Here is a 22,021-nt window from a genome sequence, read left to right as displayed (position 1 = left end):
TGCCAAAAAAATCTAATTTTGATATCATGAGTTCTTTAAAATAAGTAAAAAAGAGTTATTCAGTTAAACCATGAGATAGGCCACTGGAGAAGAACAAGTGTTCCCGACTTCAGTGGATTTAATCTAAGCTGCAAGCAACTGCTTCATCACTGTATGAGAATGACTCACTCAGATTATCAAAGTGCTGCGGAGACCCTTTTTCAGCATGGCTAAGAGAAAGACAGTAGGAATGGGGGGCAGGTGGCTTCCGTACCAAATAGATCAGAGTCAAAATGTTAACCTTCATTAAAGCTAAATCACATACAGAAAAATGGTGACAATACTATAGAAACATTCAGTATGCAATCTGGGGTTGGACCAAAACACTGCCAGTCAAATGACTGGCATCCCATCACTTTCGCACAGCTGTCACACCACTGCTAGTCATGTTATCCATCTGTCCTGTAATAAAACAACCATCCAGATGAAAACACGAGTCTGCCAAATAAAAGGATTTTGTTAACTAGTAGTAATATTACAGCCATTACTGGCATAACAAGCATGTGTGATTAGCAAACCATATATATATATATATATATATATATATATATATATATATATATATATATATATATATATAAACATTACTTACAAACTGTACTTGCTTTTGACTTTAGACAAGGATCGGCCATAACAGAAGTTTACTGGCAGGGGAACTTTGTCTTTAAGAAACCTAACAGCCAAATAGAAGCACATTAAAATAATACCAAACATTGATTAGTTGGTTGGTCATGTCAAATAATTAAAAAAAGAATACATTAAAAATAGTTTATATCCCTCAGACCTCGGACATAGTATCTTAATCTTAAATTGATTCCTGTAAACTGACCTGAATAACAAACTCCTTCTGATCTGTCATCTACACAATCTTAGTCGTCCACATTTCTGACAGCATCTCCTAATTTGGTGTGACCAAAGGGAATGGGAATGTGTGTAATGCCACCCTTACGAGGCTATTGTCATACTAAAGATGCCTTCATCCACCAGCCCGGCTAGTTCGGCACGACATTTACTGGCTGCCTCCATATCTGTAACCCCACTGGATAAGTGCCTTCCAGCTGCTCGTACTGACAGCTTCATGCTGAAATACATGATTTCACTGCCTTCCTTCCCCAGAGGTCTGACCACATAACTGGGTGGGGTTTGGGTGGAGAGAGAGGCAGCAGAGAACAGGCTGTTGTCCAAATAAACTTAAACCAATTGTAGAGCGAGAGTCAAAAGAGGACATGACTGTCCGGGGTCCGACTCCGAACAGCTGCTAGGTATCACCACGCGGGTCAGCACGCTCCACAGCCCAGTGAGTGTTGTTTAACATTCCTGTCCATTTGTGTGCAAAGCTTCATCTGGATTACAGATCTAGATTGTTCATCTAAATAATAGGATGTAGCCAACAGGTCGCAAATCACTCATTAGATTTGGAAAGTTCACTGAGGCCATGAGCAAAAATGTCATCATGCTAACAGTTGCACTTGGAATGGCAATGTAATAGCTAATAAACCAATAATACATTTACCAAAAATGTACTTGAAGCTGCTTTGGATAAAAACGTGTGCTAAATACGTAATATAAATCAGGGGTTATTGGATACTAATTTTTGTGTTTCTTTCCAAGGTTACTCAAAAGCAACCTAATTAAATGGTAACATTTGGGGCATCTAGATTGAAACCAGAGGCCTTTTAATCTGCAGGCAAATGCCTTATGTATTTTTAATAAGGGATTAACATGATTCCAGAAAAGCCCATAAACGCATACGGGTCTTACTCTAGCAGTTTGACAGGAAGTCCATTTAATGCGTGTGAGTTTCAGAATGAACCCGAATTCTCTGTTTCTAACAGTAAACATGCAGGCTTCCCCTGACAGCATGTCAAAAATGTTCTGTCCTATAGTAGTACAGGAAGTACTCACGTGGGATGCGGCTGGCTTGCCAGGGTGCTGAGTTTGTGACAAATCCGTGCTTTGATGCTGTGACGATGACCCATGTTCCTGGCCGGTACAGGAACGCAAGAGTGACAATCCCATCTTCTCCTGCAAGGCTGGATGCTAAGACCATCTGGTTTCCACATACCTGAACTGTGGATTCCTTTAATGGTGACAGGTCGCTGTTGTCAAATACCTGGACTTTAATCAGCACCTCTGTGGAAACAAGAAATTTAAGGCATTTTAAGCACTATTCCTTTATAAAAGAAAATCATTTTAATACAGTTAGTTATGAATATACTGACACAATTGAGAAAACGCCACTGTGGCTTTGTGCCACAAGTTACCCGAGACTACATCAGTTTATGGAAATAAAGTTCTGTCAAGTCTTTTTTATCAACACATTCGCTGTTTATGTTAGACACCTCTAGACCCAGTGGCCTACATTCAACAGATGAGACAACTATGTTGAAAACATGGAGTGCCTTTGAGCTCTTTCAGTGAGACAGAATGTCTACCACCATGTTCGATTGACACTGGGCAAATGCAGCAAATCTGTCTAGCTGAGGACATGTGCTTACTGTTCGAAATGGATGACCTGGTTCATCCCCCCCAGAACTTTTACAAGGGCACAATCAGAGACATGTAAACAGGCCAGGAAGACAGCAAGTCTGTGCCCTGTTTATTTATATTTATTCGAGGGTCTGGGTACATGTTTTTTTGTTTCTAGGGACATTAAATTCAACATTTTACTGCAAATACATACAGTATAAATCTTCCTATAAAAATTCTGTGAAAAATTTAAATTTTCCTTAATAAGGAAAAGTCATGAACAAGTCATGTTTTCCCAACCAGAACTTTTTTACACTCCATTCATGCAATGCTTGCTTCACGTCCTGTTCGATCGCACGTGCTGCAGTGTCTTTCAGAACCTCTCGTTCTTTTGATTCTAAATGGGTCAATTGATGCACGTTACCATGGATACTAGGGCATGTCAGCAGGCTAACTGTGGGGGGAAAAAATGGGTCCCTTCATTTCCTGGCAAGGGGACACAAGTTTGCTTCTGAAAATGAGATTTTTGAACCAGTCATGCACTGCAGATCTAATCGCACAACAATGATGATTATATTCAAAGAACCCATATGAATCACACAGAGGCAGAATCCACCTGCATGCACAGAAAAGGTCATATTCCCTTAACGAACTGTTTGGCTACCTTGTTTTCATAATATCATCCATAGTAAAACTCAGCAAGAAGGACTAGACCAGAGAAGGACAATATCCAGAAAACAGCTGGCCTGAAAAGCATTGTTGAGATGTTTTTTATATACACACTTTAAACAAATAAGGTGCTTTTTTACAGCAGTATTCCTTTTACATAGTAGCAGTTCAAATATTTCTTATAACTTATAACATCAATGTAATTAAATTAAATAGAAAACAAGCTATTTGTCACTGCCAGGACATTTACATTTTTATAGAAAATAATCTTATAGTTTGTTATATAAAAACAAGTTATGCTCAGAGTCCAGATCCTCAATCATAACATTATAACAGGCAACTTCCTATTAGAGACCTGCACGATCGCGGGACCCATCGCAGCAGAGTGCAGCACGGGACAACACTTGATGTGCGATTAGAGACTCGTGTGTGCGGGATGCAGGAGAATAATTAGGGTGTGCTCACACTAGGCAATCTTAACTCCCAAAGCCTGGTTTGTTTGACTAGTGTGATTATTCCGTTCAGCAGTCCCTGGCTCGGCTAGAAGAGGTGGGCAAGAGCGCGGTTCAGTTATATATAGATCAGTGAGTGTGAGCGCAGATCTTCTGATTCGTGCTGCATGACTGCGTGAAAAATTTCCCATTTATGAAGTAGTGATTACAAGCTCGTTGCATTAATTTTTTGTTAAAAATAACAGTGGTTTGTGATTGTTGATGCTTAGCCTAAATAATTTGATTGGGAGCATCCCCTCCTGTGACCCACGATTTGTCTGTATGTGTATTCAGAGCCAGTGAGCAACGGAGTTTCACAATAATAATAAAAAAATCACATTAACACTGTGTTAACTTGCCCAGCCCTAATATAAATATATATATATATACACACACACACACTACCATTTAAAAGTTTGTTAATACTTTAATAACAACATTAATACTTACCTTAAGCAAGGCAACATTAAAATAATTAAAAGTGACTGTAAAGACAACTGTTACAAAAGATTTATATTTCAAAAATACTATGCTTTTCAATTATTTATCAAAGAATCATGAACTACTAATTATCACAGTTTCCACTAAGAAATAAAGCAGTGCAACTGTCATCAACATAATAAGAAGAAATTATTACTGAGCACCATTCAGCATATTAAATTGATTTCTAAAGGATCATGTGACACTGAAGACTGGAGTAATGGCTGCTAAAAATTCAGCCAGGAACAAATTACATTTTAAAGTATATTAAAATAGAGAACACTCTATTAAATTGTACAAAAAAAACATAAATTATTAAAATCCTTTAATTGAATCACACACAAACACATATATGTGTATATATTAGGGGTGTAATGGTACGTGTATTCGTACCGGACCGTTTCGCGCATGCGCATTATTCTATAGGTTCTGTTCTAGTTGTAGTGATTCACCTGTCAGTCAATGCAGTCTTGAGCCGGAAAGAGAATTGATTAGTTCATAGTTCGGGTCTATCGGGTTTTTGACTCGTTCCTTAATCACGTGACAGCCACATACGCTAAAACCAATGCAATATGAGCCGGAAAGAGAATTGATTAGTTCATCTCATGAGTCTTCGGGTCGGGTCGAGTCATTCCTTAATCACGTGACAGCCCCATACGCTAAAACCATAAACAGTAAAAGAATGCAGTATTGAGCCGGAGAGAGAATTGATTAGTTCATCTTTCGGTTCTTCGGGTTGTTCGTTCTTTTGTCCCGTGATGTGACAACATTGGCTGGAGTAATTATTAAATCAGATTGTCTGTATAAACCATACTTTTGTAACATATGACACTTTATAAACATTAAAAAACACTGTGTACATACTTTTGAATTGTTGTTTATTGTTTATTTTTGTGCCAGAAAAGCTTTGTAACAAAGAGGACAAGTATTCCAAAATAAATCAAAATAATAAAAAAGTAAATAATTAAAAATAAAATTAAAATTAAAAGATAATAAAGCCACAGGGTCTAATAACCTTAACAAATGAACTTTAAAAGTACAATATAAAAAAAAATAAAAACTAAATATTGCACAACAAGCTTTGCTTTTTTTATATAAAAATTTAAAAAGAATACATTTTAAAATAAATAACACTTTTGTGCCAAAATAAAACCTTTATATCAAAGAGGATAACTATTCCCCAAATAATTTTAAACCATTTAAATAAAAATAAATGAAAATTAAGAGATACTAAAGCTACGGAGCCTTATAACAATAACAAATTACCTTTAAAATCACAACAACAACAAAAATATTGCACAAAAAGCTGGTCTTTTTCTAAATAAATAAAAATAAATAAGCTTTAAAATAAATAACACACTGTGGCTATATTTTTAGGACTTGCTTTAAGGCATGTTTGCATTAAAAAAAACAAGCTCCCTGACCTTGGATGGGCTGAGTCTGTTTCTTCTATCTGAGATAATCTGCCCAGTTTTAGAAAAAATTATTTCAGATGGCACAGATGTGGCCACAATGCAAAGTCTTTGTGACTTCAGAAAGGCTTTTGTATACTGGTGAACATCTCCTCCACCAGGCCAGAGGGTCTGATGTGCGGGGTAAGAGTGGCTCTGCAAGGTAGGCCTGCACCTTTATAGCATCTGAGGTCTTAGAAGAGGTAGCAGAAGGCCTCAAGCTTGCTACCCTCTCGTCAAAGTCTTCCCAAAACATGGCCCCTGCACTGGCAGTAGCACCAGGATCTGAAGTATCCTCCTCACTCTGAGCTGGGTTAAAACTGTTAAAGCTGAAGTTATCATAACCTTAATGTTTTAAACTAACATTAATAATTCAAATTCAAAATTTTATTTGCTTTTAATGTAGATGTCATTATGTCCTTTTTTGAGTAATCTTCTTATACATATATCAAACCAATATGTAAAGTCTGCCTAGGAAAAGCAATTATTATACCAGCAAACTCAAAATTGGAGTAAAAATGAACAAACTAGTATAAATACTTTTTATTGTAAGCTTGAATTATTATATTATTATATAGCCTAGTGTTTATTTACCGATAGACAGTCAAAAAGACAAATTAATCAATATTTTATTTATAACAGGGTTTTATTTATTTATAAAATAATAACAAACCACAGATCCTCAACAAACAGTTACAAAAACACAGTGACAGAAATGTCAGAAATAGCGTATGGGTCTGTCACGTGATTAAAGAACGAGTCAATCTCGACCCGAGACCCGAAAGACTCATGAGATGAACTAATCAATTCTCTTTCCGGCTCAAGACTGCGTTAGTTATGCGTATGGGTTTGTCACGTGAATAAGGAACGAGTCAAACTCGACCCGAGACCCGAAAGACTCATGAGATGAACTAATCAATTCTCTTTCCGGCTCAAGACTGCGTTAGTTATGCGTATGAGGCTGTCACGTGATTAAGGAACGAGTCAAACTCGACCCGAGACCCGAAAGACTCATGAGATGAACTAATCAATTCTCTTTCCGGCTCAAGACTGCGTTAGTTATGCGTATGGGGCTGTCACGTGATTAAGGGACGAGTCAAACTCGACCCGAGACCCGAAAGACTCATGAGATGAACTAATCAACTCTCTTTCCGGCTCAAGACTGCGTTAGTTTTGCGTATGGGGCTGTCACATCATTAAGGGACGAGTCAAACTCGACCCGAGACCCGAAAGACTCATGAGATGAACTAATCAATTCTCTTTCCGGCTCAAGACTGCGTTAGTTTTGCGTATGGGGCTGTCACATCATTAAGGGACGAGTCAAACTCGACCCGAGACCCGAAAGACTCATGAGATGAACTAATCAATTCTCTTTCCGGCTCAAGACTGCGTTTGTGCGTTAGTTTTGCGTATGGGGCTGTCACGTCATTAAGGGACGAGTCAAACTCGACCCGAGACCCGATAGACTCATGAGATGAACTAATCAATTCTCTTTCCGACTCAAGACTGCGTTAGTTTTGCGTATGGGGCTGTCACGTGATTAAGGAATGACTTAAACCCGAGGACTCTTGTCAGATAAGAGGTGAGGTGAGCTAATCACAGACTGAAGACCCAGGAAAAGAAGGAATTTTTTTTCTGTATCTTATAGCATTTTAGTTTTGTATTGTTTTTAGTGTGATCAACGTTTGCGTAAGTACTAGGTGTGTTGGGGAAGTAACACATAACATTTTCATTACATTTTGCTAAAATGAACGAAATGAACGAAATGACTCGAAAAAAGATTCGTTCTTTTTTCTGAACGAGACTCAAAAGTCCGAGTCGGTAAAATGATCCGAACTTCCCATCACTAGCGGCAACCTCGCGCTCTCTCTCGTGAAGCCAATAAGGAAGTGACAAAAACTGCAATTCATCGACTGGCCGCAGTCCTGAGGCTGGCTGCAAAAGGGAGTCAATCCCATAGACTCCCCATGTTAAAATGCCCAACTTTAAAGCAGAAAAAAACATGTTTACAGCCTGGTTCAAAAAATTATTTTGGTCTAAATAGCTAATTTTGCCCTTCATGACAACTGTGAGGGGGGTGAATTTATTTTAAACTCATCCATTTAAATTATATTAAGACTTAAATTTCTGCATAATTAAGGGCGTGGCCACTTGAGTGACAGGTGGATTGCCACTGCTGACAATGCCGTCGCGCTAGGTGGGCGTGGCTTCAGCAATCAGCTCCCGCCTTTTTGCCCATTTTCGATTATCCGGGAGAGTCGCGCGGTGACGCGCTGCCAAGATGGCGACGGCCCGCTCTGCACACTTTGCGCTTCAAAACCGCTATTGAGGAGTCTATGGGTGACGTCACAGACACTACGTCCATATTTTTTTACAGTCTATGGTCTCTACACACCAGATTTGTGCCTGACGCGGCGCTGGCGTGCTGCTGCTGCTGTAGGTGACATAGAGGGAGGCCGCCGAGGCGTCGACAGACCAGGATCTTCACGACAACAATATCTATACTTCATGTTGAGCATAAATATAAAGCCTACTGATAAAGGACACCGTTAACAGTATTGACGGCAAAATAGGCTGTTTGACAGGTGCAATATGCCAGTGTGTCACCGGCCTAAGGTTTTCAAAAGGCATCACGTGAGTGTGAACATCACTACAACTAGGAAAAAAAACGATTGTAATTCAAACGCAGCTCCTGTCGGTATTTAAACAGACCTTTGCTCTTAATTCCGATCGGTCCAACGCAATAACGAAATCTGAGCAGGTCTAAAAACTGAAACTGTTGATGCTGCAAATTTACATTTTGAAAAAAGTTATATATATTTTTTAAATATGAGCAGGCCTACAAGCTGGGATTGGTAATGCTGCACTTTAATCATAGTTATTTATTTATATTTTTCATTATATTTTATTATATGATATTGGTTTGAGACTGAGAATATTTTATTTAGTGGAGAACTTTGCAGCAGTATTTTATTTCTTATTCTTTTTTAATTTTATATATATTTTATTAAAAAGTATTTAAAAATGTGTAAACAAATTGTTAAAAAAAGTTTATAGTAATGAACAACCTGCTGTTTAATGTTTCCATTTCTTTCCCTTACTGTACCGAAAATGAACCGAACTGTGACTTTAAAACCGAGGTAGGTACCGAACCGTGATTTTTGCGTACCGTTACACCCCTAGTATATATATATGTGTGTGTGTGTGTGTGTGTATATATATATATATATATATATATATATAGTGTATATAATATTACACATTCAAGATAACTAAGAGGAACATTATCAGTGTCCACTCAACCACCAGGATTTCCTGTACACAATTCCACTTCCTGTCTATTGTTTCAGCTGAAGTGCAAGGTGCAAATAATCCAGGAAACTTTTCTGCGACATAAAAGTTCTGCGCCTCAGCGGAAAAATGAACTTGTGCTTCACTGAAAACAAAAACATATCATTGTCATTATTTACTTGTATTAAGGAGTGAAATCTCTTCCACTCATTTCTGAACACGGTGGCAGTCAGGAGCAGCATTTCCCAGCAGGCTGACTGTCTATGTTACAGGCATCTGATGAGACTGAATGGAGAGCACAGCATTTTTAAATGAAGTACTTAGGGAGATTTGCCAGGTATTTGCAAAGTCTTTTACACATATAATCCTTTCCAAAAACAACAAACATTTCTACCCTGCTGACAGGTCTGAAATGCAATTTAGCAATGCTTAATGGACCATAAACATTTCAAATGCCACAATTATCTATATTAACCAATCAGTTATTTAATTATTTATTGCCTCTTTAGCAGCCAAAATGGTGTTGCTGCTGTTGCTAGAGCTTAACTGGAGGATTTGTGAATCTTTTCCTCTCTCTATCTTTTTAAAATGTGTTCCACTGCCAAACAATGACACCATCGGGTTTTAAATGAGAAAGCCTCATTGTTCAGGCAAGTGTAACTTCATTGTGAAACCGGGGAAAGATGGTCGAGTGGGGAAATCCTACAAGACAAAACTCCAAGTTACACCAAGGCAAAAAGGTTGTCCTGCTGTCACCGATGGTTCCAGACCACCCTGTTGTGTTTTTAGACAGGTGGATGATGTGTTAACAGCCAAGCAGGAATGTCTGCCTGTCCAAAACCATTGGGTTTAGCTGGGTTGCATACAAAGTCTCAGATATAAAGGCAGTGTAGCCGTAGCCTTGCTGTGAGGGCTGAATAAACACAGGCACTGATGTATGTGTGGTTGCAAGGTCCAAAAGTAACACTCACTTAGCACCAAATGCAAGTAAAGGTTTGGCCAGAAAATAATACATACATAAGGGATAGCCTAATACATAGTTAAAGTTGATTTGTAAAAATAAAACACCTTACAGTTGCTGAAGTGCACTATTCAAATGAACATGTTCACATAAGTCACCCAAACAAAAATATAAGAATCAAAAGTATGTGTCATACACATGATTTTGTGAATGATTATGTGGGTAATCACAATGATCTGTGCTATAAAAGAAAGAAACTCCAAAATAATATACACAAAATAAAATTACATACATTAAATCAAATTAACAATCAGATTAATTTCATAATACATTAAAATTATGTTATAATAAAATGTATTAACATAATGAATAAAATGACTACAAAAATATAAAATAAATGTACAAAATATAAAACACACACACACACACACACTGACACACACACACTGACACACACACACACACACACACACACACACAGTAGCCTGTAAGCAATAAATGCATAAATTTTCATCTGCCATTGGCAGGTGTGAGAAAAGTTGCCCTCATTGTGTCTGCATCTGTGTTATGAAGAGCAAACTCTCACCTCTCCATCTGTGTAAGACAGTTTGGAGAGTCCTGGGTCAAAGATATAGAATAGCTCATAAATAATTTTCAAAAACCTCACCCTTTCTCCAGCAGCAGCTGGACGACGTCCTAAGCCAAGGAAAACAGGAAAACACTTACCCAGGTCCTGCAGCACAGCAGGACAAAACTTTATGCAATAATCAGACAAAAAAAAAACATCTAACAAAGAGCCTGCTATTAATTCCTCAGCTAAAACTAGAGCACATCTACTCTTTATGTGATAAAATTTGAGAGGCATGCAGTCCCTGTCTCCTCTAGGCAACCTCATGAGATGATTATAAAACAGGATTCTGGAGCTTTTGCAGATATTTGCAGCATGTTGGATGTTATGTGAGGAAAATAACCAAGCAGCAAGGGGAAATGCTGCTTGAATTTGAGAAAAAATCCAATGTAAGATCAAATAAATCAAGGTCTGACTCTGTAAATATTTAACTCGAGGAATCTTTACAGATTTTAAAGCCTGCAAAAACAAAACAGTCATCCAGAGTGCAAGATTTTGCTGGAAAGGAAAAAAAATTGATTGGTATTGATACAACCCCCGAGAGGAAAAGCACAGCAGAAATATGTTGACTCAGCTCTAATGAACCCATTGTTCAGGGAATTTATAGACTTCTGCAGTTTGATGAGAGGAAATGTCTGAAATGTCGAGTCTGAAGTTAACAAGACTGGTCACTTTATCGGTCAGTGTTGGGCACTTAAAAAAATATTTTTCAAGTAAAACAATGCTTCTACAAAAAAATTAAATAAAAATAACTATCAAGAATAAAAGCAAAAACAGGATTAAAATTTGGACCCAAGTATGAAATTTAAAAATCTACAAAATAAGCACTAAGGCAGAACTAGATTTTGGTTTTGCACACCCAAACATGCAACCTTTTCTAAAGCCTTATCTAGATTAATGTTTCAAGACATCACCAAACTCATATCAGACACAATAAACTGAGCAAAACAGACTTAACATTATAAGCAAGCCTCCACTGCTGCACTAGATGATGTCTGGCTGGTTTGTGTTTTTTGAGCATTGGGCCATTACGTGTTTAATGTAGATGGTGTAATATCAAATTTTTCATGTGTTCTTTTCCTAAAACTTTTTATACCAACTAATCAAAATATCTGGACACATTGTGATGATGTGAAGCAGGATCTCCTTAGAGGTCAGGTTTACAGGGGCTCTGCTGCTGATAAATCTCCCGTTTCCTCTCAGCGTTAGGGTGTCTGGTGTCAACAAAGAAATTCCTACCTTTGAACAGCTGCCCGGGGAGTTCATGGTGGGCTGATGGCCAGACACACTCTTTAAAGTTGTGATTGCCCATGTAACCAGAAAATCCTGCCAAGCTATTCTGTACCCTTCCGCCTACAAACAGCCCATGCTATAAAGAGCCTTAAATAAAAGATCGGCTTGACATGACATGACATCACCTTAGAAAGCCCTGAATTTGCAAATTCAGACAAAAACAGAATTCAATTCACTTTACATCTATCTAATGGTGGTTATATTGACAATATATCTGCTATATCTGTTGCTTACCAAAAAAAAAAAAATATAAAAGTGATGTACCCTTGAAGTCGGTCACTCTCAACGCCACGTTGGATGACCAGTGATTTGGGATTCCTACCAAAGTGCCATGGATGCTGCCCCTTCCAGTGCCCTGTGCGAGCCACCTGCGCCCCTTTCTGGTGTAGGCCACAGACAAAGAGCTGAGCTTTGTGTCCGGTCTATGTAGCATCTCAGGGCTCGGACCGGACAGAGCAAAGCTAGGGCTGGGACTGCCTCCTCCGGCGTCAGCGCTTGCAGGCTCACCACCTGATCCCTGAAGAGAGTAATGGGAACCTTGGGCACAAAGCCAGGCCAGGACCTCATGATTACCTGGGAGACAGCTGGCCCAAACTCTAGGCACAAATCGTCGACCGAAAATGCATGCAGGTCCCCTACCCTCTTGATGAAGGCCAATGCAAGCAGGAGCAGAGTTTTCAAAGAAAAAAACTTTAGCTTGACTAAGTGCAAGGGCTCAAATGGCCCCTGCTGTAGTGTTTTAAGCACCAGATACAGGTCCCAAGAGAGTATGGAGGGGGGTCGGGAAGGATTTAACCTCCTGGCTCCTCTAAGGAAAGGAACCTGATGACCAGGTCATTCTTACCTAGTGACTGTACTTTTATGTAAAGGCCATGATATACTTCAAACAAAATTGAAGAACAAACTGATATGATGTCAATTCAATCAAAATCAGGACAAAATGAAGTTCATTTCGGCAGCTCGAAACAGCTGACCAAAGCAAACTTTCTGGGGGAGTTAGTTTTGGCTCCTAAATACCTTAGAGCTTGCATTGGTCCATGGCGGTTATGATATCATTGGGTGTGTTCTGAAACTCCACCCTCTTTGACTTGAGAGGTTTTTTTCCCGGTTCGTTTCTTATTCAGCAGAGGTCATTCAGGAGAACAACATCTCTTAGTCACTAGCAACATGTATACACTGGAGTGTCGAATAGATGAGCTGCCACAGACATATCTGCACCTGTACAATCGCTAGTGGAGAGACTTTAAAGTTTCAGAGAAAGCATTTAATTCCTAGAAAGAAATTTCAGCGAAGCTTGGTGCTGACGACCCGGAGTTATGCAAAAAGCGATGGAGGGAAACATCAGATGCAAGTCTTTCCAAAGCCATGAAAACAATTAAAGGAAAGAGTATGTATACCAATATATATGGTAGCTGTCATGGTGCATGGTGCCTTCCCGTCTTCCCCTGTGGTCTGTGTTGTCCTATCATGTTCGATAGCTCGTGGTCTGGACAATCAGCGCTGATCGTGGTGGGGGTGCGCAGATCAGGAGCTGATTCTTCCCCACTTGTCACTCACTCCCCTACTCACTTATATGTCTCTACCTTTCTGTCTGTCATTGTGAGTAGATTGTTTTGTCGCTGCCCGTGTTTTGTGTAGTGTGCAAACATCAATGTTTGACCCTCTGTTCTACTGTCATCAAGGACTCGTAGTATGGAGATCCGGCAGCTTTTTCCGCAGTGTGCCGGCCAGCTCTGGAATCTCTGTTCACCCAGGCAGCATTTAATTATTGTTTATGTTATTTTGTGTTTTGTGGTGAGAATAAAGATTCTCCTTTTCACTACTCTGCATCTGAGTCCTCTATCTATCCCATACCCTGACAGTAGCAAGTACCAAATACATGTTTTTCAAATAAATGTTACACCGTACTGCTGCTGCTGCTGCTGCTGCTGTTGTTCTTTCATAAGCGAATTTAAAAGGTATACAATAAATGAAATGTCAAAATAAAATACAATAAAAAAACTTTTTTTTATCAAATCATGATGACACCACATAAAATATAAAAAGGTGTAATAATTTATCCAGTTTAATCAAATAAACAAACAGGTTTGTGCTATGAGATGACTCCAATATCTATTCCACATCATGCTAAAGTTTCCAGACTATGAGACATTCACACATCCCATAAAGGACTGATTATGGAAATAGAATTGTTCTTTTGTATTACAAACATGATACTTGACTCTGAACTGCTGCTAATCATTATTCTTTTGTCTAAATTGATATTTCAGCAGCGCGGGGGTGTTGGAAAGTTCGGAAAACAAACTTTGTTTGAAGTATATCGCGGGCTTAAGTGCCGCTGCAGCTGTCATATGCCCCAGGGGCCTCTGAAATAGTTTCAGTGGGACCACCGTCCTACCCTTAAACGAATTCAAAGCAGGTCAGTACCGACTGCGCACGTTCCTCTGTGACGTGTGCTGTCTGTTCGACCAAATCCAACTCCATACAGAGAAAAGAAGCACTAGAGTAGCTATGTGCCCCCGAGGGTCGGTTCCCTGAGGGGTTTGCCACTGCTTTATTCATCAGACCACCCGTGCCACTGCCGGAAGTAGTTCTGTCCTGTCGGCCGCCAGAACAAACACTAGATTGCAACCGGGGCTGATATTTCAGCTACTTTTCTGTATGTCCATTCAGTGTTTTTTTTTTCTAAATGAACACAATGATGAACTATTATCTTTAAAAATAACTTTATCTTTAATCTGAACATGATGTGCATGTTAATTAATTAAACTCATTAATTTGAGATTAATTGGTACATTAAGTAATTAAATTTATTTTTTATAATCGCTTGACAACTGCATGCCAATGTGCATTGGCTCGTTTAGATTACAATTGAAGTAGATTGGTCTATCGAAGCAATATCCCAAAAATGTCGGTCATCCGATGTGACATCGAGAGTGATTGACTGAAAGGGAACTGTAGTTACTATGGACAACATACAAATAAATATACTCTATCACATTAATATAATTTGCAATTCTTTATGGGAGTAATCAGCCACTAAAGAGTTTATTTGGAGGAATTGTTTGTCACAATTCTTTGATTGGTGGTATTTTTTTTTCTTTTTTGCTGAATCAAAAATTTAAATAATGTGGACTGTAGGCTTCAACGAAATCATATACAATCATTCAACAACACAGTAGGTCAGTCTTTTAAGGTTTAGATGTTAAAAAATATCAATCAATTAAAAATCATTAAAAGTCAATTCCCCATAAAGAAAAAATATATAAAAAAGATATATTTGTTACAGCTGAGGTAGTGCTAAACGTAAAACAAAGTGAGAGAAGAGGATCTGGAACAAATAAGGAGTTTACTGATGACGAGGGAGGTACAGACTGTATTAACAAGATTACATTTAACATACATTCAACAAACACATCAACAATCACGGACCAGGAGGAACTGAACAGAACGGGTATTTATACACACAGAAGGTAATGAGGGAACAGGAGACAGGTGAGGATCAATCAATTAACTAAAACAAGAAAAGGAAGATGACCAAATAAGGAAACGTGACAATATTCTCTTTGATCTTGACTGCTGCTCTCTATTATAAACTGACCTATGATTGATATGAAGTCATACAAGTTCCAAAATTCAATGACATCTAATAAAAGCATCATGCAGCACAATGCTGCAATTGTGTCCCAAATAAAAGCATACAGTGGCAAGCTGGGGCAGCACTCAAACAAGCGCTGGCATGTTAACCCTTGTTAATGCATGAGAGGAGGAGGATGTAATACACCCTTAAGGGGAATCTCTTGAAATCTACTGGAAGTTGATAAAAGCATAGACTAATTATGTGGTGATAGGACAGTATCCTACACAATCATGAATGCAAGATAAAAGAGAAGAGCAAAACTGCTTTTTTCAAATGTTTCAATTAAAAAAGTGAAAGTGACATACAGCCAAGTATGGTGAACCATACTCAGAATTCCTGCTTTGCATTTAACCCATCCAATTTGCACACGCAAACCGTGAACACACACCTGGAGCAGTGGCCAGCAATTTATGGTGCAATGGCCGGGGAGCAGTTGGGGGTGTGGTGCCTTGCTCAAGGGCACTTAAGTCGTGGTATTGCTGGCTCAGGATGCGAACACACAACCCTAGGGGTTGGGAGTCAAACTCTCTAACCACTAGGCCACGACTTCCCCCATTAAACTGCCTTCTTCCTGACTTGAATATCGGCTCAAAACCATTACTGCACACAGCTGTTTTTCAAATTGTGGAAAATGGGCAGGGTCAACACTTGCCTAAAGGCACGGACTCCAGCAGGAAGATCTCCAGCAGTCATTTTGCATTAGTGTCTTGGCTGGCTTACCCTCACCAGGCCTTTGTCCCAAATCAGAGTTGGCGGCTCTAGGTGTCAGTTTGATTAGGATGGTGATGTGCATGCTGTTCCACTACAAAAACCCATCAGGATAACAATATTTCACGCTCTGGTAGATACTTTGCACCATGTTAGTAGCAAACATCTGATGCCTCAATGCGATTCACACAGTCCTTTAGCTCACAGCTGTTAAATGATGCTGCTTAAAAAGATGCAAGATAATGATAAATATGTATGTTTAGAAAAAAAATTACTATAGGTACTCAAAACTGCATGCAAAGATCAGTTTCCTGAACATAAAGATAAAACTAAAGAAGTAACAGGAAATGGCCCTGCCATCCACCTATTGTGTTTAGATGATGGGTTGACTCTCAAGCCAAGTCTCAAATCTACTTTATTTATAGAGCCCTTTCCACTACAAAGTAGACCAAAGGACTGTACAGCAACATAAGATAAAAATAGTAAAACAAAAACAGAAAAACAATTAAAACAATTTACTTCTTACAAAGTCAACAATTTAAAGCCATAGAAATCAAGTACATATGTTTTCAAGCTAGATTTAAAAACATCAACTGAGGGTGCAGATCTGATGTCAGGTGGAAGGGTATTCCACATTCTTGGGCCAGCAACTGAAAATGCACGATCCCCCTTTGTTTTAAGGCACATTTTTGGAACTGAGAGCAGTAAGCAGTTAAATGATCTTTGAGATTTACCAAAGTTCAAATTAATCAGGTCCGTAATATATTCTGGGGCCATATCATGGACAGCTTTAAAAACGTACAGCAACACCTTATACTGAATCCGATATTTTAACCCATATTTCTTATTTGGGACTGCAGATTAGTTGTCCATGTGCCTAACACATCGTTTATGTCACAGTCAACCTTATTTGGGGAATAACCTTATTGGGGGAAGTTGTGGCCTAGTGGTTAGAGAGTTTGACTCCTAACCCTAAGGTTGTGGGTTTGAGTCTCGGGCCGGCAATACCATGACTGAGGTACCCTTGAGCAAGGCACCGAACCCCCAACTGCTCCCTGGGTGCTGCAGCATAAATGGCTGGCCACTGCTCCGGGTGTGTATGTCCACTGCTGTGTGTGTGCACTTTGGATGGGTTAAATGCAGAGCACAAATCCTAAATATGGGTCACCATACTTGGCTGTACATCACGTCACTTTCCCTTTTTTTTTGGCCCAAAAATGATTACTTCAGATTTACTCACATTTAGCTGTAGGCAATTTTGATCTAAACAGCACTTTACCTCCTCAAGACATAATAACAAAGATGAATGAGAAGTTGACCCGCCCAGATCTAATAGGCAAATAAATCAGAATATCATCAGTATAATGATGATAAGACATAATGTGTTTTTTTTTTTTTTTTTAAATAAGGCCTAAAGGCAACAGAATTAGTGAAAACAGAATAGGTCCCAAAATGGAGCCCTGAGGTACTCCACTGTCAATAGAGACTGAAGAAGAAGAAAATTTCCCAAGCTTCACTGAAAAGGATCGTCCCTTCAAATAAGAAGAAAACCATTTTAAAACAGTCCCTCTCAGACCCACAACATGCTGTAAACATTTAATAAGGATATGATCTATTAGATCAAAAGCTGCACTAAGGTCGAGCATAATCAAAGCTCCTAGACTACCCAAGTCTGCAATAAGTAACCAATCTTTGGGAACTCACAATAGAGCTGATTCAGTGCTGTGTCCTGCCCTAAAGCCAGACTGAAAAGCATCTAGCACATCATTATTAGCCAAAAAAGAGCTCAGCTGAGGCAAAACCACTTTCTTTCAATATTTTTGAAATACAGGACAGCTTTGAAATTGGCCGATAATATGTAAATTCCAAAGGGTCCAGAGCAGACTTCTTAAGAAGGGGCTGAATGACCACATGCTTAAGACATGATGGAAGAAGACCTGTAGAAAGGCTACAGTTCATAATAGATGTAATACTTGGTCCAATAAAGTCAGCTGTTCCACCAAGCAAACCTGAAGGCAAATCATCCCAACTGGTAGCTGGGCGTTTCAAATGAGCAATAATATGACTAATATCGATAGATGAAACCAGATCAAATTCATCCAAAGTGTTGACACTAGTAGAGTTTTCTGCTACCTTTCCATCCAAATCATGAAACCTAGATCTAATGTTTTTTGTTTTTCCAGAGAAAACACTTAAAAACTTCTCACAACACTCTGTAGATGGAGGTATTGTAACAGTATTTGGATTAAAAAACCCATTAATAGTTTGAAAAAAAAATGTATGGTTAGTTTGAATGCTGCAATATAATATTTGAAAAATAGGCTGCTTTAGCATCCTTTACTGATACCCAAGATATGAGTCTCGTAACATCTGATGAGAGACCAGATGTTTATTTTTCTTCCAAGCCCGTTCTGCCTTCCTACACTGCTGTTTAAGAATATGAGTATGTTCATTAAACTAAGGCTGACGATTTACCTTACAATGCTTAATCTTGTAAAGAGCAACAGAGTCCTTCAAGACTCCAGAGCATACATAATTAAAAACAGTAAGTAATTAATCTGGATCAGCCGTGAGAGGTGCAGACTCCAACCATGATACATCAGAAAAGGTACTAAAAATCTCACCAAAAGCCTGTGGTGTTGATGGAGTAATTGTACGGGAACAAACACAAGAGATCCGACTGGCTCTCATTTCATTCGGTACATTTACACTGAAAGTAATATGATAATATAATATGAAAGGCATATGATCTGAAATGCAAACATCATTAACATCAACATCAAAAATTGAAAGCCCTAAGGAAAAAAACAAGGTCCAAAGTATGTCCTCTCTCATGCGTAGGGCCGTAGACATGCTGAATAAAATTAAATGAGTCCATCAGGATGAAAACTACTTAACCAAAGGCTTTCCAGGACAACACAATAGAATATTAAAATCGCCCATAATTAAGATATAAGCAGACGATAATAAAATAGAGGATACAAAATCTGAGAACTCCTGGATAAAAGCTTGGCTATACTTAGGAGGCCGATAAATGACCACAGCCAAAACAGGCTTAAAGAACTCCAGTTTTAACAACTGAACTTCAAAGCTTGAGTATATCAGGGTCGATAAACAGTGAAATTTAAACTGCTGTTTGCATACTATACTCGGATTCGTAATTCTTGAATCTGAGTAGAAATTATTCATTTAAACTTGACACTTTTTGTTTTTTAAGTATAGACTTTGGAGGAAAGAAGCAGGATTTAGAAATTCTAAGAAAATGATGCTGGAAAATAAGTCATGCTGCAATAATTAGCTGCTGTCTTCCCAATCTAACAGCAATAAATGATCATAATTTTTCATAATAATTGACATTTAAAAACTCTTGGGTCAGGTTTAAAGGGCACATTTGATGGTGCCATAACATGATAGATAGAGAGATAGATAGATAGATAGATAGATAGATAGATAGATAGATAGATAGATAGATAGATAGATAGATAGATAGATAGATAGATAGATAGATAGATAGATAGATAGATAGATAGATAGATAGACACAAACTATTGTGTTGCATAACATTATCTCTTACTGGTTAAGACAAATCGTGTCTGCTTCCCAAACAAATTAATTTTCAGAAACAACTTATTAATATGCTTGACACTTAATATGTGCAAAAAAAGATTCAGTACATAGAACAACAACAAAAATCTGTAAGGAGAATGATATTAAACTTTGGTGCTTGTGCCTTGATTCCTTTATCTGTTCTTTGCTAACAATTTATTTATTCATATGTCTATATCTTGGGGGAAACCTTCACATGCTTTTGACTGACTCTGACTTAAATGTTTCCTATCAGCGCAACAATGAAAGCTTAGTCAGCAGAGCCTTTTCCAGTAGACAGTAAAACATTGATTAAAAAGGATCCCAGACTTTTAAAAATGTCATCCCAGGTCCTTCTCAGCTCCAGAACTGGGAACTCACACACAGCTTTATGATGTGGCTTCACCTTTAGGTCTCTCTTCAAAGGGTCCCATTAAAGGCTGGAGTCCAGTAATGAACTTCTGATGTTGGTCAAAAACATCTAATGACTTTGCAGGATATGTTACTAACCACAAAAAGACTAAACAAATGCTGACAGTCAAAGTTTCAAAATCAGTATACAGACTTTCTTTAAATTTCTCTATTTGAATGGTTCAGATAAGGCAGAACTTAGGCCAAAATGTCTGTGGTTGACTTTTTGAGCTGTTTATTATGAGCACCAATGGAGTGCATAACAGAAAAAAGCTCCAAACTCACATTAATATGCATTGGAAGTGGCTGAGGAAGAAAAGGGGGTTCACAAAAGAGTTTGCACAAACAGCCCCTAAAAGACCAGTTAGGTCCTGTGGCGACAAACTGCCACCAGACTAGAGTAACAAAACTATAGCAAGAAAAAACATATATATATATGTAACATATATATATATATATATATATATATATATATATATATATATATATATATATATATATAGCGGGCACTTACACAGGGAAATTACACAGATGTTTGTTTTTCTCTTAAATGCAATATTTGTTGGCCAAAACAATGTTTTGATATTTGTATATGCCACATTTTATATTTTAATCTTGCTGTTTAAAACTCTGCTGACAAGTCGACATTATATTGTGACAGGGTCCCCTTGGGGCATGTTGTCACAAAAGGTTCAATTTTAAATAACGTTTTATTTCTTGGCGTAACAGTTACATTGAAAATAATAGGCTAATAATAATAATAATTGCAACTTCCATCAGTCTCCCCTATACTTTTAAAATAAACACATAGTTTATTCATATAAATAATTATGAACTAACTTACCGAGGTTAAATAAACCGGTAGATAACGGTGTATCTCTCAGTGAACTACTTATATTCAGAAATAGCAGTGTGGGTGGGCTTAAAATACAAAACGATACTAGCTTGCCTGTAGTCTATCATAAGATAACGTGCATTCTTGAATCAAGATAGGAATGAAACAAATGCCACATGTAACTGTTTTTCTGAAACTCATGGCCCGTTTAACTAACTTCTTCACTTTACAGATACACGGCGGGCTCATCTGAGTTTGAAATCCTTTGTTTCCAAACTGTAACTCCCAAAAGGCACTAAAGTAAATGTGCACAAAAGCTACGGCGCGTGATAAACTGCTGGGAGCGCAAATGCGGCAGTTACATAATAAAACCTGGAGTCGATGTTCCGATCTTCACGCTACACAAATAACACATTCAAAGACGGATGCTACAGTCTCAAATCAAACTCACCGACTGGTCCTGGGGTCTGCAGTGATTTAGCCAGCGTCCTCCAAGCACTAAAGAGGAAAAGAAAAAGAAAAAAAGAGCGGGGGGTGTGCGTCGGACGCATTCTTAAAGCGGAATCGTCAGATCCTCCAGCAGTTCATCCATGTTTCGTTGCGGGATGGCACAAGACTGACTGATCTAAAGAGCGGTTGCCACGGGTGCCCAGTCTGCCCACTCCCTTCCCGAGTACGACTGCTCCGCTTCTTTCAGTCCTGTTGTCCCAAATGGGAGGGGGCGATTTTGGAGTGCAGTGCTCCCATGAGCCCTCTGTCGGTCGAGGCTCATTAGCAACTTTTCACGTTTGGACCATTTGAAGTTTGAAGGCCGTTTCCAGCGTTTTATTGATTGAAGGAATAGTTAACTAAAAGATATATATATATATATATATATATATATATATATATATATATATATATATATATATATATATATATATATATATATATATATATATATATATATATAACGTCCATCCTGTTATCCCCTCACATCAATATCCACTGACATATTTGTAGAAGGGTTTCTGACTGTTTTTGTTTGTAAACACAGTGCTTGATTTTAGCATATTTCTGTCCTGATTCAG

The 22,021-nt window shown here is 38.3% G+C and overlaps 1 protein-coding gene across 3 annotated transcripts in view; it reads right to left on the bottom strand.

Moving 5' to 3' along the window:
- LOC132148964 (protein FAM171A2-like) overlaps positions 1-21,632 on the bottom strand; it is a 38,688-nt gene extending 17,056 nt beyond the window's left edge. Inside the window, exons 1-3 of one of the 3 annotated variants that reach the window (XM_059557804.1) lie at positions 21,403-21,465; positions 2,105-2,172; positions 1,945-2,022 (exon numbers count right to left, since the gene is read on the bottom strand). Coding sequence is in view for 2 of the 3 variants with exons in the window: in XM_059557803.1 (XP_059413786.1) it covers positions 1,945-2,172; positions 21,403-21,502 (328 nt within the window). In the remaining variant the exon portion in view is untranslated. Of the gene's footprint in view, positions 1-1,944; positions 2,173-21,402 lie in introns of all 3 variants that reach the window. The other 2 variants (XM_059557803.1, XM_059557802.1) reach the window with 2 other exon arrangements.
- Between the last annotated feature and the right edge of the window lie 389 nt (positions 21,633-22,021).

This window comes from Carassius carassius, chromosome 9, assembly GCF_963082965.1.
Source record: "Carassius carassius chromosome 9, fCarCar2.1, whole genome shotgun sequence".
In the NCBI taxonomy this organism is placed as follows: Eukaryota; Metazoa; Chordata; class Actinopteri; order Cypriniformes; family Cyprinidae; genus Carassius; species Carassius carassius.
Note: the sequence above shows the minus strand (reverse complement) of the source record. Positions and strands in the feature narration are given on the sequence as shown.